At 41.9% G+C, this 18387-nt stretch overlaps 1 protein-coding gene across 1 annotated transcript in view; it reads left to right on the plus strand.

Moving 5' to 3' along the window:
- The window catches only part of LOC142588231 (WD repeat-containing protein 43), a 30105-nt gene extending 13276 nt beyond the window's left edge, over positions 1-16829 (plus strand). The window contains exons 11-17 of the mRNA XM_075699792.1: positions 2730-2852; positions 5005-5123; positions 6348-6411; positions 7131-7244; positions 13855-13915; positions 14740-14798; positions 16606-16829. Coding sequence (XP_075555907.1) covers positions 2730-2852; positions 5005-5123; positions 6348-6411; positions 7131-7244; positions 13855-13915; positions 14740-14798; positions 16606-16740 — 675 coding nt within the window. The 3' untranslated portion in view covers positions 16741-16829. The remainder of the gene's footprint in view (positions 1-2729; positions 2853-5004; positions 5124-6347; positions 6412-7130; positions 7245-13854; positions 13916-14739; positions 14799-16605) is intronic.
- Positions 16830-18387: the final 1558 nt, after the last annotated feature.

An 18387-nucleotide genomic window follows, 5' to 3' on the forward strand; every position in this document is an offset into this window, starting at 1 on the left:
CTTGGCACATGTTTTGAACTGGTCAACTAGAAGGCGATGTAATTCATTATTTGTGCCGTTCTCAAGGAGTTCATACTTGCAGCATTGTTGTGAAGTCTACAGCTCCCTAGAAAATAAAATTTTAAAAAAGACAATTTTTCAGTCTGTACTCCTTCAACACTGTTTAGTGAGGACCACGTATGTGGGGGGGGCCCACAAAAAACCTACCTTTTGTTTTGATGCCTCTCATGGGTGTACTTCCATGTCCCGCCGCCAGGTCTAGCTTGCTTATAGCCCTCTGCTGTCAGGGCCTTAACTGAAGCCATCATAGAAGCAAGTCACTCTGTGCATCGCTTTGTTTTGAAAAAGTTAACTACGACAAGTCTCTGAAAACATAATGTGTGATCGTAAAGAACGGCTTGTATGCATAAAATTTTGTTTTATTTTGGAAAAAAATGTTCATGGAAACTCGTAGAGTGCTTCAAGAAGCCTTCAAGAAACAAGCCTTTAACCGTACTCAAATCTACTACTGGTATCGTCAATTGAAGGTTGGCAAAATAAACATTGACAATGAACATTATTCGGGTCGCCCTTCAGCCAGTCAGAAAGGTGAAATTGTTGATTTTATTTGTGAAACCAAGATTGCAAAATTCCTAGATGTGAAACCAAGATCAACCAAGGTTGCCAAATGACAATCGACGAGTTATCAGAGAATGCAGGCATGAGTTGAAGTGTGTGCTAACAAATTTTGATTGAGGAATTGCAGGTGAGGTTAAAAAAAAAAGGTTGAAGGGGCACTCATTCGATCATGTACCGGCCGTAAATGCACTCATGCCCCTTGGCAGCATCACAAATGAGGAATTTCTATGACGCATCGAACTGTGCAAAAGAGCGAGTTAAAGGGACACTAAAGGTTACTATTAAGTGAACGTGGACTGTTGGAATACCATCCCAGAAACCTCGAAACGCTTGTTTCGTGCCAAGGAAAGACTTATTTTAGGAGAAAATGCGTTCTGAAGCGTCCGCGTACCTCTAGCGCAGTTCAAATCGCCCGCCCTCCGATCGAGGAGTACTGACATCATGCTCTCATAGCGACGTTGCGCCATCGGTGAGTAGAACAGCGTCCGCAGACGGTGCTACGGCTTTTCTGCGCAAAACGCAAACGTGCGGCCAGAAACAGAGCCGACAGCAGAGCGAAAGCGGGAGTATGGTGGCTAGCGGAAGGAGAAACGCGCGAGCATAAGCTTGTACTTTATTCTATGACGCAAACTTCGACGCTCATCAACGACAGATTGGCTCGCGATGCTGGGCTCAACTTCAGCTATTTGAGCACTGACGAGCGCGACCTGCTGCTGAGGGCTCGCGCTGCCGGCGTCGTTGCGTACTACGACGGCGGCCTCGACACCGGCTCTCCGGAGCGGGAAAGCAACGAGGGCTTCCCACGACATCACAAGGACGTGGCATTATCACTGCTTGTTCGAAAGTTTCGCCAGCCAGCAGAACCCGCACAGCACGACGCCATAACGAAACTACTGAAACTCCAAAGAGTGCGCGGCGCAGAGTCGAGCGAAAACGAAACCTTTCGACCACCCATACTACTGAAGGGTAACGTCAAAATGTTATTTTTTCTTAGAATCGAATAGACACAGACAAGTAGCATTTTCTTCCGTCTTATTATCGAATGAAATTATATTTTTAATATGAGTAATGGAGTATTAGTAACACAAATTATGAGGAGTGCTTTCGTCATCGGGCTAGTACCGGAATGTCGCTGGGGGGTCTCAAATCGTGTCATGCATTTACCTCAATTCCTCGGTTACAAAAGTTCTGTTTGCGATTAGATTGACGCCTTAGACGTTCTAGAACATTGCTCTACCACATTAACTTGACTTTCTGGTAACCTTTAGTGTCCCTTTAACAAGCGCATTGCAGCTCAAGGAGACTACTTTGAAAGCAACTAAATTGTTTTTCCTTTAAAACTGAATAAAAATGTTTATTTCGAAAATGTTTGGTTATCTTTGCATCCCCACTCGTAGCTGTTGACTATACTTCCTTTTCTTTTCGTTCTTGCTCATTCCCCACACAGAAACAGGCTTGCCATGATCTCTGATTAGAGAGGCCTTTTGAAATAAAACTTGGAAAAGAACTAGAATGTAGGAGGTTCCCTTGTTAGTAGGCCCGCACTATCAGTGGTTTCTCTATTCTAGTATCTGTGGCGTCATTAGTGTAATATTTGCCTCTGGACTGCATAAAAGTGTGTCTTTGCTGGGCTTTAATCTAGCTTCATTTTCTTTCTTTCTTTCTTTCTTTTCTTTCTTTTTTTCTTCTTTTTTTATCTTCACATATTTAGTACATTTATGAAGGTCGTTTCGTAGTGGAATCTATGCAATAAATAGCGCAGTGCCTGATGTAAACCATAGGTCCGTTCGATTCGCCTGCTCTTCCCTGGTTCAGGAGTTGCTGCACCTTGCTATTCGTTTCTCTCAGTGCGGGCTTCGTGCAGAACACGTTCGCAGCATTCCCTGCATCGGTGGGAAAGGTAGTGTGGGGCTTGCGCACAAGTTGCCAGGCTGGTTCTGCCCAAATGCAGGGAACTGGCGGTGAACTGGAGTGAGCTACCGGTTCACGAGGTGCAGGGCAAATCGAACAAATCTTATGAGTGCACCTGATGTTTCGTGAATTCATTCCTGGATGAACAGAGCTGCAAAGTTCATGCAGAGGTGTGACGTTTCTATGTGGCACTGGCGCAGCTGCCCATGGAGGAACGGCTTCTGGCCGTCGCACAGGCGAGCGGCAAGGAGCCCCCGCGGGCGGACAACCTGTCGCAGCTGCTGCTGCAGGGCCTGCAGAGCGAGGACCCCAGGCTGCTAAACGTGAGGCTTTGCCTTTCTCTGCAGTTACGTCTCTCGTTGTTCTGGTGTGACCACATACTCACTCAAATCTAGTTCAGCTTCTATTTCAGGCCAATCCCCGAAACTTGGAAAGTCGGGGTGGAAAAAAAAGAAGGAAAAATTTCCCGCATCTAAGCTGAACACAAAAGGGAATTTGACTGTGAAAAGAACATGTATTTTATTGCACTTTCTGGCACTCATCACAAGCGTGTGCAATGTTCACTTGTTGTCTTCACAGACATCGCTGGCATCTTTGTCACTGATTTCTTCTCATGGTGCACTGTCCTTGCCAGTACTATTTTAAAATAAAATGCCTCGCATCAAGCAGTCAGCTGCAATCATAGGCTCCGCGACCAGGCAGCATGCTACCAGGTCTCAGCTATCTTGTAATATAGTGCCCAAAATATTGTGGCCATGGGCTGGTGTTAATGTCTTGTGATGGGTGGTTTTTTTATTGTTTTTTGGTTCTAGAAAAAGTATTGGCCTACATTCGAATACATATGCGTGTTGTAGCCAGCTTATTTCTTGAGGTCGTGAGAAAGTCTTCTGCGCAAATAGACCTTCCCATTGGCTACATTTGGAACAAGGGCTTTGGGGACTGTTGCAAGCATGTCAGGCCCTATACCTTTGCTGTGTTCCGTTTCATACTCTGCAGGCAACGGTGTGGAAGCAACATGAGTAAAAGCAGTTGTAGAAATCTCTTGCTCTGTGCTTTTCACAGCAACATTGCTGTTGGTCAGTGACATCTACTGAACAACTCCATGTATTGCAGCTGCAACATTGTAGGTCAGGTTATGTCAAATCACGTAGTGTCCATATAGTACTTTTATTTTATTATCATTTATTATTATTTTTTTATTCCACAATGTGATGCACTATGTTTTGGTGGTGAATGCATGTGCTTTGCAAGCATGTGCTTTGCAAGAGTAGTCTTGTGACTGAGTTATCTTATTCGTCTTGAAAGAGAGTGCATGCCATGCGTTCCAAATCCATCCACACACTTCTTGTACTGGTGCCCTCTTTGTGCACCTGAAAGCACGATGCAGCTAAAGAACACTCCTAAGCACAGCCAATAACGTCGAAATACAGGATGCGCTTGAAGCACACTGGTTCTGTGTCGCGTGATCACGATCCGGCGGGATACAATGATGATGCCATCGTCGACAGGAGATTAACTAGTGCCATGTACTAGTGGCTTGCAGAAATTTATTGCAGTGGAATGAAATTGCAGCACAATGTCAGGGGCCTATACATCTATGTATGCATGTGACGCTTGGTAAAAATTTTTTTTTTTCAAACTTAACGCACTTCAAAAATTCTCTAAAAATTGTTGTGGCAACACATGTGTGCCGATCCTCCATCTTTCCCTTTTGCTTGAAATAAAAGGTACCAACCCCCTAGCCTTCGCTTGAACTTTGCATGAAGCCTTTTTGAAGTACCATATTTATTTGATTCTAACACCCCTTTCAACGCAACGCACACCCAATTTTCAGTGACAGAATTTCAAAATGCAGTGCCCTCATTTGTTCACTCACCAGTTTGTCACAGTAAGAGAGACTGAGAGAGGGTAATGGCGATTTGTTCTCACCTGTGAAAAGTAAATTTATCACATCTGAGTGACAGTAGACAGGGCATCGCTCTTCTTTGGTGTCGAAAGCCTCCTTATCACTACTAGTATCGACAGTCCCAGGGTACCTCACCTTTGGTGCCGTCTGTGGCACTCAAGGTATCGCGTCTTCTAAACATCTTAAACCACACGGTTGCCTGATGGAATTACGTAGCGCGCAAGAAGCTACCACAGCTCCCCAAGTTGCACACAACGTGTAGGTTAGATTGTAAAAATGTTAATGCCAAGGACGATAGCGTGTCACTTTTCAGTTTTTGTTTTGTGCTCAAATGTAAAGTGCACATTTTTAGTAAATTTTTTCCTTAAAAATGTGCATGTTTCATTTGAGTAAATACAGTATGCTGTGTTTGGATTAAATTGATTGGCGCACGGTTTCAGTCAAGTCATCAGGATTACGGGGAAGGTCTCCAGGTGACCTATGTTGCTGTTTTTATTACGCTGAATTAGAACGCAGCCTTGCACACTCTCTGACTGCCGTTGAAATGATGGGAAGGACCTTTGTTTCAGAGCGTGCTCCAGCGGACGGATGAGGCATTGCTGCGCAACACGGTGCGGAGGCTGCCACTGTCCAGCGTCATGTCCTTGTTGAAGGAGCTGCAGCAACGGATGCACAGTCGTGGATCTGGGTCAGTTTTTCAGCTTTACAGCGAAGCTGTATGTGGCTAGGGTCCCGTGCATTTTTGTTCTCCATGAACAGAAACTGTCATCATCAATGGCTCATACCCCCGTAAGCAAGCAAAGTATGCAATGGCTCATAGCCCTGTAAGGCAGAGGCTGCAAGCACTCGGCCAAGTGAAGCGAACAGTGCTTACATTCGTTCTAATTAGGCATACAACATACAGAACAGCATGTCAAAAACTGTCATGATCAAAGGCTCATACCCCCCCCAAGCAAGCAAAAAATGCAATTGCTCATAGCCCCGTAGGTCCCATGGCTACTCACTTTGCATGGGTTAGTTGCAATGACACTACCCCTGTGATGGTTGTCGGTGATTTCAATGTGGATAAGTTGGGACCAAAAAGGGAGTGGCTTACGTGTGTCGTGTTGCACACACATCGCTTGCGATGCCGCACCAATCTGTCCCAACCAACCCACCCAGTGGCGTGCGTGCATCGATTTAACATTATCAAAGAATGTGATCACATGTGCAAGTGAAATAATGACCACCGATCGAGACAATACATGTGCATGCGTACCTTTCGTCACAGTGACCACCCATCAAGACAGTAAATGAGTTCGTACCTTTGTTCGAAATTCTGTATCACCTCTGTGTCGTGTGCTAAACAGTTTCGCTAGTCATCCACCTTCACACATTGAATGGCTCATGAATATTATTTACAGTCTTATAAAAGTTCACTGATTGATTGAACTCATAGCCATATTGGAAAGGTGGGTATGGGCTCAAGGATATGAAAATAAAATAAAATGTCAGTACATATTTATATGGAGCAAGGTCATACCACAATGAAAAAGAAAACGCAACAAGAAAGTAATAAGATTGCAAACACTCATTAATGCAGAACTATAATATAGTTTCACAAATGCAACTTTGCTTAAGAATTTCACTAGTTCTCTTACAACAAAAGTCAAAATTGTTTTTGATTAGTAGGTACACAATTACAGATAAAATGCTCCTGTAAATTCCAACAATTTCCCACAATATATGCATAGTACATGTATTTCTTGCACAAGGCTAATTAAAATGCTTATTACATGCAGCTCGTCTGCTATGCACTGGCAGCGTAAGTACGCTGACGTGTAGCGGGTGATTATTCTTCATTATTCTACGTCATGCAAATTGTGGCCTCATTGTTTGTCAGGACATTGTGTGACCTGCCTTTTGGTTGCAGGGTGTACCCTTACATGAAGTGGACCAAGACGGTGGTTTCAACGCACACCTCCTACCTGATGACGGTAAGCAGCCCACATTGAAATCTTTATTTAATTGAGGACTACCATTAAAATTAAATTAAATGAAGAAACTACCTCCTACCATAATAGCCCAGTGGCTATGGCGTTGTGCTGCTAAACACATCGTCGTGGGTTCATTCCCAGCCACAGCGGCCCCATTCCGATTGGGCCAGAATTTAAAAAATGCTTGTGTTACACGCATTGGGTGCACGTTAAAGAACCCCAGATGGCCTATCTGTCAGATTGTGGTTTTTCTACAAAAAGAAACGCCTGAATTTAGTTAAAAAACTATGAACCCATTCCACTGACATTATCACGTTACACTACAATTGAACACGTCACCACATATTGCATAAATGATTGCCTAGGGCAACACTCAACCTTGACCAAGTTTCAGCATGGCTTTAGAAAAGGGTGCTCAACAATCACTCGACTAGTTAGTGTGTTAGTTGTTAGATGTGTGAGACTAGTTAGTTGTTAGCCTTTTGTGTCCATCTGCAAGAAAATCATTTTTCTTCCTGTCGGCTTGCAACGTTGTTTTCTTGGTTTTGAGTGAAAGGATGAAGCCCCAGCTGTGGACCTTGGAGACGTAGATTATGTTTTGAGTTGAGACACATTCCTTGTAGTTCGTCTTTGTTCATTGGTGCGCCTTGCCTCATCACTTACTGGGATGCGACAGGACAGCAGAGATGCCCGACAGAGAATGTTTTCTTTTTGTACAGTGCAAGGAGGCCGGTACACTACTCAAACCGCTGCTTGAGCTGCTCGAAGCTCGGACCGAAATGTTCGAGAAGGTCTGCAGGCTCAGGGGCAAGGTGGACCTCATCATGGCACAGGTACATTCCTTACCCTTTTCATACCATTTTATAAAACCCAATGCACTTCTCGGAGGATTATTAAGTGAGTGAGGCGTTGTGAGTGAGCAACACCTCAGTTATGTTGTCCCCTGTTGCCTGCTGAAAAGTGCTCACCTGACTGAAACAAGGGGCCTACTGGAAGTGCTTCTTTATTTGGCTTTGATTGCAGTACACACATAAATCTGCCTTTTTTTTTTTTTTTTTTGTGTGTGTGTGGGTGCTCAGGAAAGTGGCGTTCTTTAGTTAGCTTTGTCATCTATAGGTAACGCAACTGGGAAGTACGACATGATAGCGTGTTTCAATTACAATCACTCCATTAAAAACCACCATGGTGATATGGTCAGGTCGGTGTGACTGTAAGTCTTGCCTCTATTTTATTCTAAGATTTGCTAGCAAAGTTAACTTGCATGCATGAAAGCGCAGGGCAGTCGGCATGGTCACCTTTTGAATGACTGAAAACAATTAGCGGTGAATTAGGAGTGAACAGTTAGACAAAATGCATGGAATGTTAATGTTTCTGTGGTGTTATGGAATATATTACTGTGCACCCCCATCAGCATAGCCATTGTAGCTGCAGCTGTATGTCATGAGTTTATGCAGTGAAACCTCAATAATGCGATTTCGGTTTATTTGAAAATTTGATTAATTCATAGAATTTGTGTAGTCCTGTAATTTGCAATGCTAATCGTAGCAGTTACCTTGAAAAGCCCATGCACATCCATCCAGATAATTCGTAGTTTCATGTGGCCACCGAGACTGACATCCTGCGATGCATTTCTGGCTATGCATATCTCGGAGGTAGTGTCAGATATATGATGGCCGTGATGTGCTTCCAGCTCCTATCTAATAACGTTGATTGCTCCTGGCGCTTGTAGTAGAATACATGTCCTTCGAGATCGGTCTTTGAGAGAGTTGTCGATGATCCTGCGATTCAGACACTACCAATCGAATAAATGCCGAATTCCCGATGCAGGTGCTGATATGCCATACAGCTGTGTAAAGTGCCTATGTTGTGTGGCGGTGTGCTTTAATTTTATGTTTTTCCATGCAATACGGGGAAACGAGTCAGAGCATCGCCATCTTCATCAATAATAAAGATGCCACTTTTGTTCTTCCTTTCTGGTTTTTCCGGTTTAAGTACCAGCTGCATCACATGTCATGTGTTGTCACTTTTTCTGCACCACTAGTGTGTGATGTGCATACGATTCCCAACCGCATGAAAAGTCTTGGCCACGTGCACGTTTCAGCTAATGTACGAAGAAAGCAGTGGAAGTGACAAACTAGGCTAACTAATTGTGTGCATAGAAGCAGACGTGCAGACATCGTACACACGGAAGACGAATTCACCGACATTGTGCCATGAGGTGATGGCAGGGACTCGTGTGAGACCACTCATGCGCCCACTTTAGCGACAGTTAACCCTGAATGCCACCTGCAGCTTAATTGAGTGTAGCAGTGGTGACTGTGATATGCCGTGCATGATTAGCGGGCTAGAGATCATGACCCTTGGTTCAGCGAACTATCGTACCAAGCAGTTCCGCATCAACGGTTGCTTCAAGTAGTTTGGAGTAGATTTTCTACATTGTATTCTAAAAAACGCGACTGACTGAATTTAGCATTGCTACCTTGAAATCATTCACACAGATGTCTACAGGCACACATGGGTTTCAGCCAGAAATGAAAAAAAGAAAATACAAATTTTTGACATTCATTTTTTGCTTTTGATAACCAACATATTACTGTTCGAAATTGTCGAAAAAAGAGCTTTCAAAAAATAATTGATTGACTGATTTAAGTGTTTCTCTTTAGTGTCCCTTTGAAAAGGACAACTAACGCCTACAGATGTACTCTCGAGTATTAGTTGCACCAAATAATAAAAAATGACTGAATGGGTAGTTTCCAAATTGAATCGAGTAGACGTCCATTAATTCGATCTCAACCGAAGGTCCCAGACGGCGGCCATGCATATTTATGGGCCCAAACTTGAATTATTTTTATTCTAAAATATGCCTTTGCCGGGCAATTCGAACTTGACCAGTCAGCTCGCACATGGCTGACTCCACTGGTGGCCCCAATGGCGACCCAGCAGCGTCCATCTCGGTGGAACTTAGAAGACACTGGATGCATTGAACACACGTCATCACCCATTGGAAACACCTGTTTCCAGCCTGCCCTAAAAAGGTTTTCAAGCAATAACCGTAGCTCTCAATGTCTGATTATGGTGTCTACCCAACTCTTAACACTCACCTTTGCCCTTGGGGATAATTGAGCTGGATATTGCCTGCACGGTATACCATTGGCTATGAAACCAACGTATTTGTAAACTTACCGAGTTCAAACAATTCAGAAACAAATTAAATAGTCAACGCGCATGCTGTTTTTGGCTCCGTGCGCACATTGTTTTCTGCCAAACCATGCGCTAACCACGCACATGCTGCTCTTGGCAGCGGGCGCACGAAAGCAAAGTCAGAGTATTATAAATCACTATTTTCACGTATTTGCAGCAACGAAAAAAAAATCCGGCACAAGCTTAACAATCTTACCCACAGGACAGCTTCCAATCATGCAGTACAGCTGCCAACCGCCCAAGGTGCTATTACTACAGCCACTACATTAAACGCACATTTTATAGTTAGTGCCTTCCACTGGCAACCGAAGAGACAATGCATTCATCTTCAGAAGACGTAGCATAGTGAACTCTTTTTCTTTATCGCGAACGACCTACATTGAGGTATAAAGATCAATAAGAAACCTTAAGAATCATACATCTGTAGGATATGATAACATTAAAGCTGAAACTATTAAGCATGTTTTAGATATTATTTGCAAACCTTTGGTGCACATTATTAATTGTCTGGTGTATTTCCAGAGGATATTAAGATAGCCAGGATATGTCCAGTGATGAAAAAGATTGGAGATGCAAATGTTAATAATTATAGGCTGACCTCTGTACTTTCGGTGTTATCTAAACTGTTTGAAACCATTACCAGAGATTGTTTAACAAGTTTTCTGGAGAAACATAAAATCTTGTCTGAATAGCAGTTTCGCTTCCCGTAAAAAATTTCTCTACCAAGCAGGCACTACTGGACGTGAAGCACAGGATAATAAACAACATAGGAAATAGACTATACACAGTGGGTCTCTTTTTAGACCTTCAGAAAGCTTTTGATTCGGTTGTTCATGACATGCTGCTGCCCAAACTCACTTGTTATGGCATCCGAGGAATTGCACTTGACGTAATGAAAAATTGCCTTACAGACAGGCTACCTTCAAAACCGATGTGTCGCAAAAATTTTAAATAATCAGAGGGGTACCCCAAGGGTCAATATTTGAGCCATTACTGTTTAATTTATATATAAATGATCTAGCTGAATTACCAAATTGCCAGAGTTTAATGATCTAGGCTGATGATGCTAACGTTTTTATCATGGCAAGAACACTTTTGCATATACAGCAGTTAGCTAATGAGTACTTAAATGTATTATCGATTTGGCTATGTAAGAATAAACTACAATTAAATGTAACTAAAACTAAATATAATATTTTCGGGCCAAGAAGTAAGCCTTTTAACGAACACATAACAATACTATTTAATGACACTAAAATAGAGGAAATAGAGGCGTAGAAATTTTTAGGTGTCTGGTTTCAGAAAGACCTATGTCGGAATACACATGTTGAAAAGTTAACGGCAGAACTAAGTAAAGCTGTTGGCTGCCTCTTTAATCATAGCGAGTTGCTGCCATTGTGGTTAAAGAAGGTGCTCTATTACACACTATTTCATGCCAGATTATGATACTGCTGCTTAGTATGGAGTACTACAAGCAACCAGAATTTATCTAAAATTACTGTATTACAGAAACGGCTTTTGCGAAATTTTCAACAACTATCACGGACGACCGCAGGGATTACGTACTCATCAATTGTTTCTTAAGTATGAAATACTGAATATAACCCAGGTATATACATATAAACTAATACAGCATATAAAAAAGATCACTTATACAGAATTGCATCAATTAAACCTACACCACAGTATTGCCTGAGAAGAAACATCCTAAGGTCGCCAAAAATTAGAACTAGTTATGTGGTAGACAGCATATAAACTATCCAGTTCTCATTTTGTTAAATGGAATAGGGCAGGAAATTAACTTTAATGAGCACATCAACAACAACATCAACAGAAGGTTAGTATTAGATTATGATCCTGTTCAAAATTGATATTTTTTTCTGTGTTTTCATGGAAATTTTACTTTATTTCATTTTTGGGTGTCTCGAATACTTTAAGTGTATGCATGTATACACTATATGTGAAAAAAAAAGAAAACTGTTTTAAGTAATTGTCTGAGTTATCTTGAGCGAAAATTATTGTTCTCAGTATTCTTATGTATTAGAGTGCATTTAGACCGTATACGTGAATATTGCTTTATATTTGTACAATTTGTGTCTATATATACAGTGGAATTGCATCACATTTCATTTCTTGTTTGTGGGCTTTCTCTGCTTGAAATGCTATCTGTAGCAAGAGCCCTTGTCAGGCTATATGCCTTTAGTTCTTGCTTCACTTTCTTTTGTATGTTGAAAGAAAGAATAAACTTCTTCTTAAACCACCTTCGTGGCATTTGTATGCTTTATCACATAGCACAGATGTATTGTGGCAAAGCTTACTTTAGAAAACCAGCCACCATTGTGCACACAGACCTTTGCCCTTATTTCTTGCTAAATAATTGGGTGCGAATTAGATTTCTACCATGTTTGGGAGCTTTCATATCATTTTTATGTTAGCTTGTTGGTTTGGACACATAGAAAGTGGGCGCACTTTCTGTGTTTTATTCAGGGGTATTTAGAATTCGTCAAATACTGCCAAACGAATCAGCAGGGCATTGTGTGTGTGTGTGTGTGTGTGTGTGTGTTTTTTTTCATTTTGTTTATTTCGACCCGCTGGACAAGTCAATCAATTTCATCAGTCCTGTCAGGGTTGAATAAGTGGAAGTCAACCGTAGTGATCTAAACAAAGTCTTTTATCAGACTATCTTTAAAAAATGTCTAGCAACAGGAGGGCTATTAAAATTCCATCATCACAAAGCATAAAACTGGGTACTGTGACAAGAAGCACCTAAAAAATTTTAGCATTAGAACAACAGACATTGCTTCACTGCGATTTACTAACATCGCCCTCTCGTCAAGAACCAGTTTCAAGCTCTTGGCAACATTAATTCATGCTATCACATGCTTGTAAATTACCAATCCTTGAGATTTTTAGAATATGTAATGTATATCTGGCTTCTATGGCTTGTGCATTTACTCAGTCAAGCACACATACTGTTTGCGAAAATTCTTTTAGCATTAAAGGGGCCTTGGCAGCGCTTAAAAAAGTTGTCAAATGTATTTGCCATTAAACTGGACCATCATAGTAATACCTTGCAGCGTAAAGTATTTGAATGCGTTTTGTAGAAGCAAAGCTATTTGCTATCAGAGATCGCCCTTCATCCTCTCTGCGGTGACCAAAACGCTCTGCCCACTGCCCATCACCATGGCACACAGTTTCATTTTTGTCTGGGATGTTCACGTGACCCTCACTACTTCCTGTTTTTCTGCGCATGATTTGCTAAACACAGAGGCTGTTCCTCGACTTAAGGTTGAGTCACCATAGAGTTTGTATGCTCCCACAGCGAGCGGCTATCGATCAAACATATTGAAAAGAAACTCGGTAGGCTTTTCTCTGCAGCCGACTTGCATAGCGTGCCTCACCAGTGGTCGTGGGGGGCTGTTTCGCAAATTTCGTGCTTGCTGGGTGTCATCCTTTTACACCTGTGAAAAGTGTGCGGCACTGTTTTTACAAATTTGAAAACATGTCAGTGTATTTCTTTCTCATGTGGCCCTTCACACCGGCATCCATCACAGTGCCATGCAGAGAAGTTACATAAGAGCTTTTCAGTAAGGCAGTGAGTCAGCTTCATTTCCTGCAGGCCTGTCACTCCCACGTTGCTCTTGCACACCTGTCTGAAATTAAGGGGAAAAAAGTGAATTTTATTAACACAAGTTTTTTTTCCAGAGTTAATGGCGGTCTTTGAAAACCTTGAATGTGAAACTGCAATTTTCAAGGCCTGTGGGGCCCTCAAGTTCCATGAAGTGCTTGAAGATCCTTGAATTTTGCTTTTGGCTAAGCTTAGTGGATTTAATCTGTGCATCTGACTGAAAGGTTTATGCGTGCCAAGAGTCAAGCGTTATTATCACCTCTTATTATCATCTTTGTGGTAGGGAGCCATCATGTTCCGTTATGCAACAAAGGTTTAGCGAGTACTTTTCCTTTTCCTGTTTTGTGTGCAGTACAAAAATTTTGCCCATTGTTTTAGACAGTGTTCTCTTTTGAAGCTGTTAGGCATCACAGTGCTCTAATCCTCGAAAATGTTTTCTCAGGGCCTTGGAAAACCTTGAAAACCTTTCTCTCTCTTTTGGTTAAAGGTTGATGCAGGCCCTGTTATTTTAATAAGCTGAGTGCAATGAGCAAGTTGGTACCAATTCATGATGATACCATGTTCAGTGTCTGAGGATTAAAGTTTAACGGTGGTTGTTACGCTTCAATCCACAGGTGGCAACAAGGCACGAGGCTGTGGAATTGCCTACCGAGCCTCTCTGCCTCGTGAATGATGGTATGCATTCTTTTCTTACCAGTTAGTTTTTTTGAAACTTTAGAGGAAGCTTTAGCTTGTGCCCAACACCGATGCCGCCTATTCGAATATGTATGAGACACAGAAACACTTTTCTGAAATAACCACTGGGCTGATTTAAATTAAATTAGTTTCTTTTGAGAGAGGAAGTTAAATTCTAGTGACGTTAACAGCTTGAGCTTTTTAAAAGAAATAAAAAAATATATACTGTAGGTATGAAAAAAATGATAGCACAAAGTTTACAAATTCGTAACTCTGTACCAATAACAGAAATGTATCGCAGTTCTGTAAGCTGCATCTGTTAGAGCATTCAAAGCGGACAAATTTGATAAAACAATTTGTATCTTACATGCATTTGTTATTATTTACGAGGGTTTTGCAAAGTTCCTACTCAAATAATAGTGCTATACTTGAGAGCCATGTATACTACATCCATTTTGTCCGTTTTACATGTACTATTAGGTGCGATTTACAGAATTGTGATATCGTTTTTCATTGCTGAGTTAGAGTTGTAAGCTTGATAGTTTGTTATTTCTGAAAGTTTGCCATTTTCGTCAATCTTTATTTAAAGACTGACGACCAAAATAAAAAATACGCAAGCAACAGTCACTAGATTTTAACTTCTTTTTTTAAATGCAACAAACCTCATCAAATTTGGTGCTTCAGTGGCCGAGAAAAACGACTTTCCCATCCATTTAGATGGGAGCCCCCAAGCTACAGCTTCTTCCTAAATTTTTACCGAGCATCTCATTTGGTGGAATGCTACTTTGACTATAAACTGGCTCTTGTTTGCCCCCCTCTTGAAGACTCGTCAGATGATGACATGGACCAGGACCCAGAGGGCCCAGACACCGACGGAGAAGAGGTCAGTACGCAGAACGTTTATGGGCATATGTGTTTGTGTCACGGCATCATTTCACATTAATGATGACTGCTTTCAGCTTGCAATGTTACCCGTTCATTAAAGGGCAAGTGCAATAAAATTTTGGACCAAATACAAAGCCTAATTTTAGATAGTGTATAATAGAACAGCTTCCGTGCAAAGTTTTACGTTTAGAATATGAGTGTAGGTATCACCAAAAGCTCACAGAAATAGCCTTTATATATATATATATATATATATATATATATATATATATATATATATATATATATATATATATATATATATATATATATTTGAAACTGGAAGAATAATATTCACCAACGATTACGATACTCCCTAATGCGATATTTGAGCGCAGCTCCTTATGTGTTTCATTTCGCAATATATTGAGGCTAAAGATTTGAGAGAGACATGTAGCAGAGTCAGCAATCATCGAAAATCTGATCAGCAGGTCAAGCGTGTCTGCATTTATACATGACTCGTCAAAGGTTCTAGTGTAATCACTGATGTCACTTGGCTTCCAGAAAGGACTACAAAATTCGCATAGCGCATGCAATCAGATTAAAAACAATCATAAGCCATGACAGTTGAAGTGTGCACAAATGAGACCAAACAAGCACGAGCAAGAGCTGACGCAAGGAGACCATATACTAGTAGGCATCAGGCTGTTGGGCGAGTCCGCATGAAACCAGTTTTCCACGCGTATGTCACTGAAGGGGCCGCTTTCACTGGTCTCCACCGTGCGTGCCTCGTGTCTTTCACCTTCCGCTCCATATTTTCTCTTTCATCTTTTGCTGTTGTGCTCGTTCGCTCAGGTATGCCACTGCCGCCGCAGGAATGGGCCATTAAAAGTTCCTCAGCATTATGGCCTCCGAGATTATGTGGCTGCTTGATTCGCGCTGTAAAATGTCGCAAGGTGATTTGCTGGGACTAGGTGCTATGTAAAAGCTTCTAAGAAAATTAGATGGATTGCCAGCCCTGCAGCTTTGCCAAGGTTGCTTCCAATGTATATGCGTACCATATGTAACCAACTTAGGCAAAGTGAAATTTCGTTGCCCTTTAACAGGACACTAAAGTGAAGTGCCAAGTTAGTTGATAATGATAATGTGTTCTTTCAAAGCCCCATTTTCGTTAATTTCACAGTAGGACATTATTTTACTATAATGGAACATAAAAGTCCAAGCTTCAGTTTCTTTAATTTCGCACTGAAACCACAGCAGCAGTATCTGTGTATTTCACATGTCAATGTATTTTCTTGTACGTATGCCATTGTGACTCATTAGAAGTTCTTATACCTTGCTAAGTTCAATCTTTTGCTCTTTTAGAATACATTGTAATCCATCTTGGAGACCCCTTCCGACTAGGCACCTAATGGTTTCTTTTTCTGTTTGTGACATGGTCTTCTCACGCCCCTGTTGAGGCTTACCCCATGCGACCTACTTAAAAAAAATAGATTAGTATGGGGTTTTTCATGCCAAAACCACTTTATGATTATGAAGCACGACCTAGTGGAGGACTCTGGAAATTTCAACCACTTGGGGATCTTTAAGATGCACCTAAATCTAAGTACACAGGTGTTTTCGCATTTTGCCCCCATCGAAATGCGGCTGCCATGGCCGGGATTTGATCCCGCGACCTCATACTCAGCAGCCCAACACCATAGCCACTGAACAACCATGGCAGGTGACCTATTTTTTTAATTTCCGCTCTTGCCAATGGTCTTTCCTGTCTATGCGAACTTAGTGCAAAATTTAGCAAAGCTGTTAATTGAGTCTCCTGGTTTCAGAGCAACATCTGGGAACTGTCGGACGGTGAAAGAAGCCAGAGCGAAGCAGACGAGAACTCTGGTGTAGAAGATGGAGAAGCTGGTTCTGAGCAAGAAAGTAGCCAAGACGAAGATGATGGTTCGGACATTGCATGACAGCAGCATATGTACCATGTACAGATCAAAGACGTCTTGTAAAAAATATGCAACACTCATTGCACCAATTAAAGAAAAGCAGCCATGCATTGGTTGTTTGTGTGTCCTGTTTTCTGTTTGTAAAGGGACAATGCACATTTGACCTTTTACCTCAAAGGACAAGTTATGCTGACCTTGTTGCAGAACTGGCCATTATTAAGGTCCTGCCTACTTTAAGCGGGAGGTTGCTTCAGCGAGTTCACTGGAGAAATCTAAATTTCGCTAACCTGTTATTTCAGATATAATGCAACTACAATTGTACTATACTCTTAAAAAATTTTGCACTCTTTGGGGCATGACATGGCATTCTCGATAGGAAAGTAGCCAGCGCAGCGTTTTCAAAAAAGGAAAGGCAGGCAAGGCAGATTACTATTATCGTTGTGGGACAGATATACAGCCCAAAGGGTGCAGCTGTTTGAAGTGTACACACTTAAAAAAAATTGCGCCCTTTGGTGCTTATCTTGTCCCACAATGGTAATCGTTGTCTGTCTTGCCCGCATTTCCTTTCTTTAAAGCTGCGAGCCCGGTACTTCCCAGTCACGAACGGCTTGCGCGTTATCAGCTTGACAGCATTCCCGATAGGAAAGTAGCGATAGCCGAGTTTTCAAGAGAGGAAACGAAAGCAAGGCAGATTACCATTATAATCTGCCTTGCTTGCGTTTCCTCTTGGAAATTCGGCGCTGGCTACTTTCCTGTCGGGAATGCTGTGTCAAGCTGATAGCGCGCAAGCCAGGCTCGCAGCGACATAGAGTTTCTCACTATAACGTAATGTAGTGAGAAACTCTATGCGCAGCGATAAAAAAAAATGCGTGCAAGACAGATGACGATTATTGTTCTGGGGCAAAATACCACCCAAAGAGTGTATATGATTTTTAGAGAACACTCTAAGTTAAACAGTTTACACCCTTTGGAGTGCCCCTTCTGCCAGACAACGATAATCGTCATCTGCCTTCATACGTTTCTTAACGCTGCGAGCTCGGTACTTTCCAGTAACGAACGGCACGCGCGTTATCAGCATGATAGATCAAGCTGATAACGCGCGTGCCGTTCGTTACTGGAAAGTACCGGGCTCGCAGCGTTAAAGAAAGGAAACGCATCAAGGCAGATGACGATTACCTTTGTGTGGCAGAAGGGGCATTCCAAACGGTGTAAACTTGGGAGTGTATTACGATATGTTCTTACCTTTTGTCTTCTGTAAATTTGGTGCTTTGGAGCACTGATCTCATTTTAATTTGAGAACTTGTTGATGACCTTGGTGACCTTGGTGATTGGTTAACTAATATAAGCTTTCAAAGATTACTGCACTATGGTGTTGGGCTGCTGAGCACGAGGTCGCGGGATCGAATCCCGGCCACGGCGGCCGCATTTCGATGGGGGCGAAATGCGAAAACACCCGTGTGCTTAGATTTAGGTGCACGTTAAAGAACCCCAGGTGGTCAAAATTTCCGGAGTCCTCCACTACGGCGTGCCTCATAATCAGAAAGTGGTTTTGGCACGTAAAACCCCAAATATTATTAAAGATTATTGCAGGCACCAAAAGCGTTTTCACGACCCTAAAAAATATCAAAAGAAGAAAAAAATAATTCGTACTTACCTTTTATTTAGCAT

The sequence above is a fragment of the Dermacentor variabilis genome, chromosome 7, assembly GCF_050947875.1.
Source record: "Dermacentor variabilis isolate Ectoservices chromosome 7, ASM5094787v1, whole genome shotgun sequence".
Lineage (NCBI taxonomy): Eukaryota > Metazoa > Arthropoda > Arachnida > Ixodida > Ixodidae > Dermacentor > Dermacentor variabilis.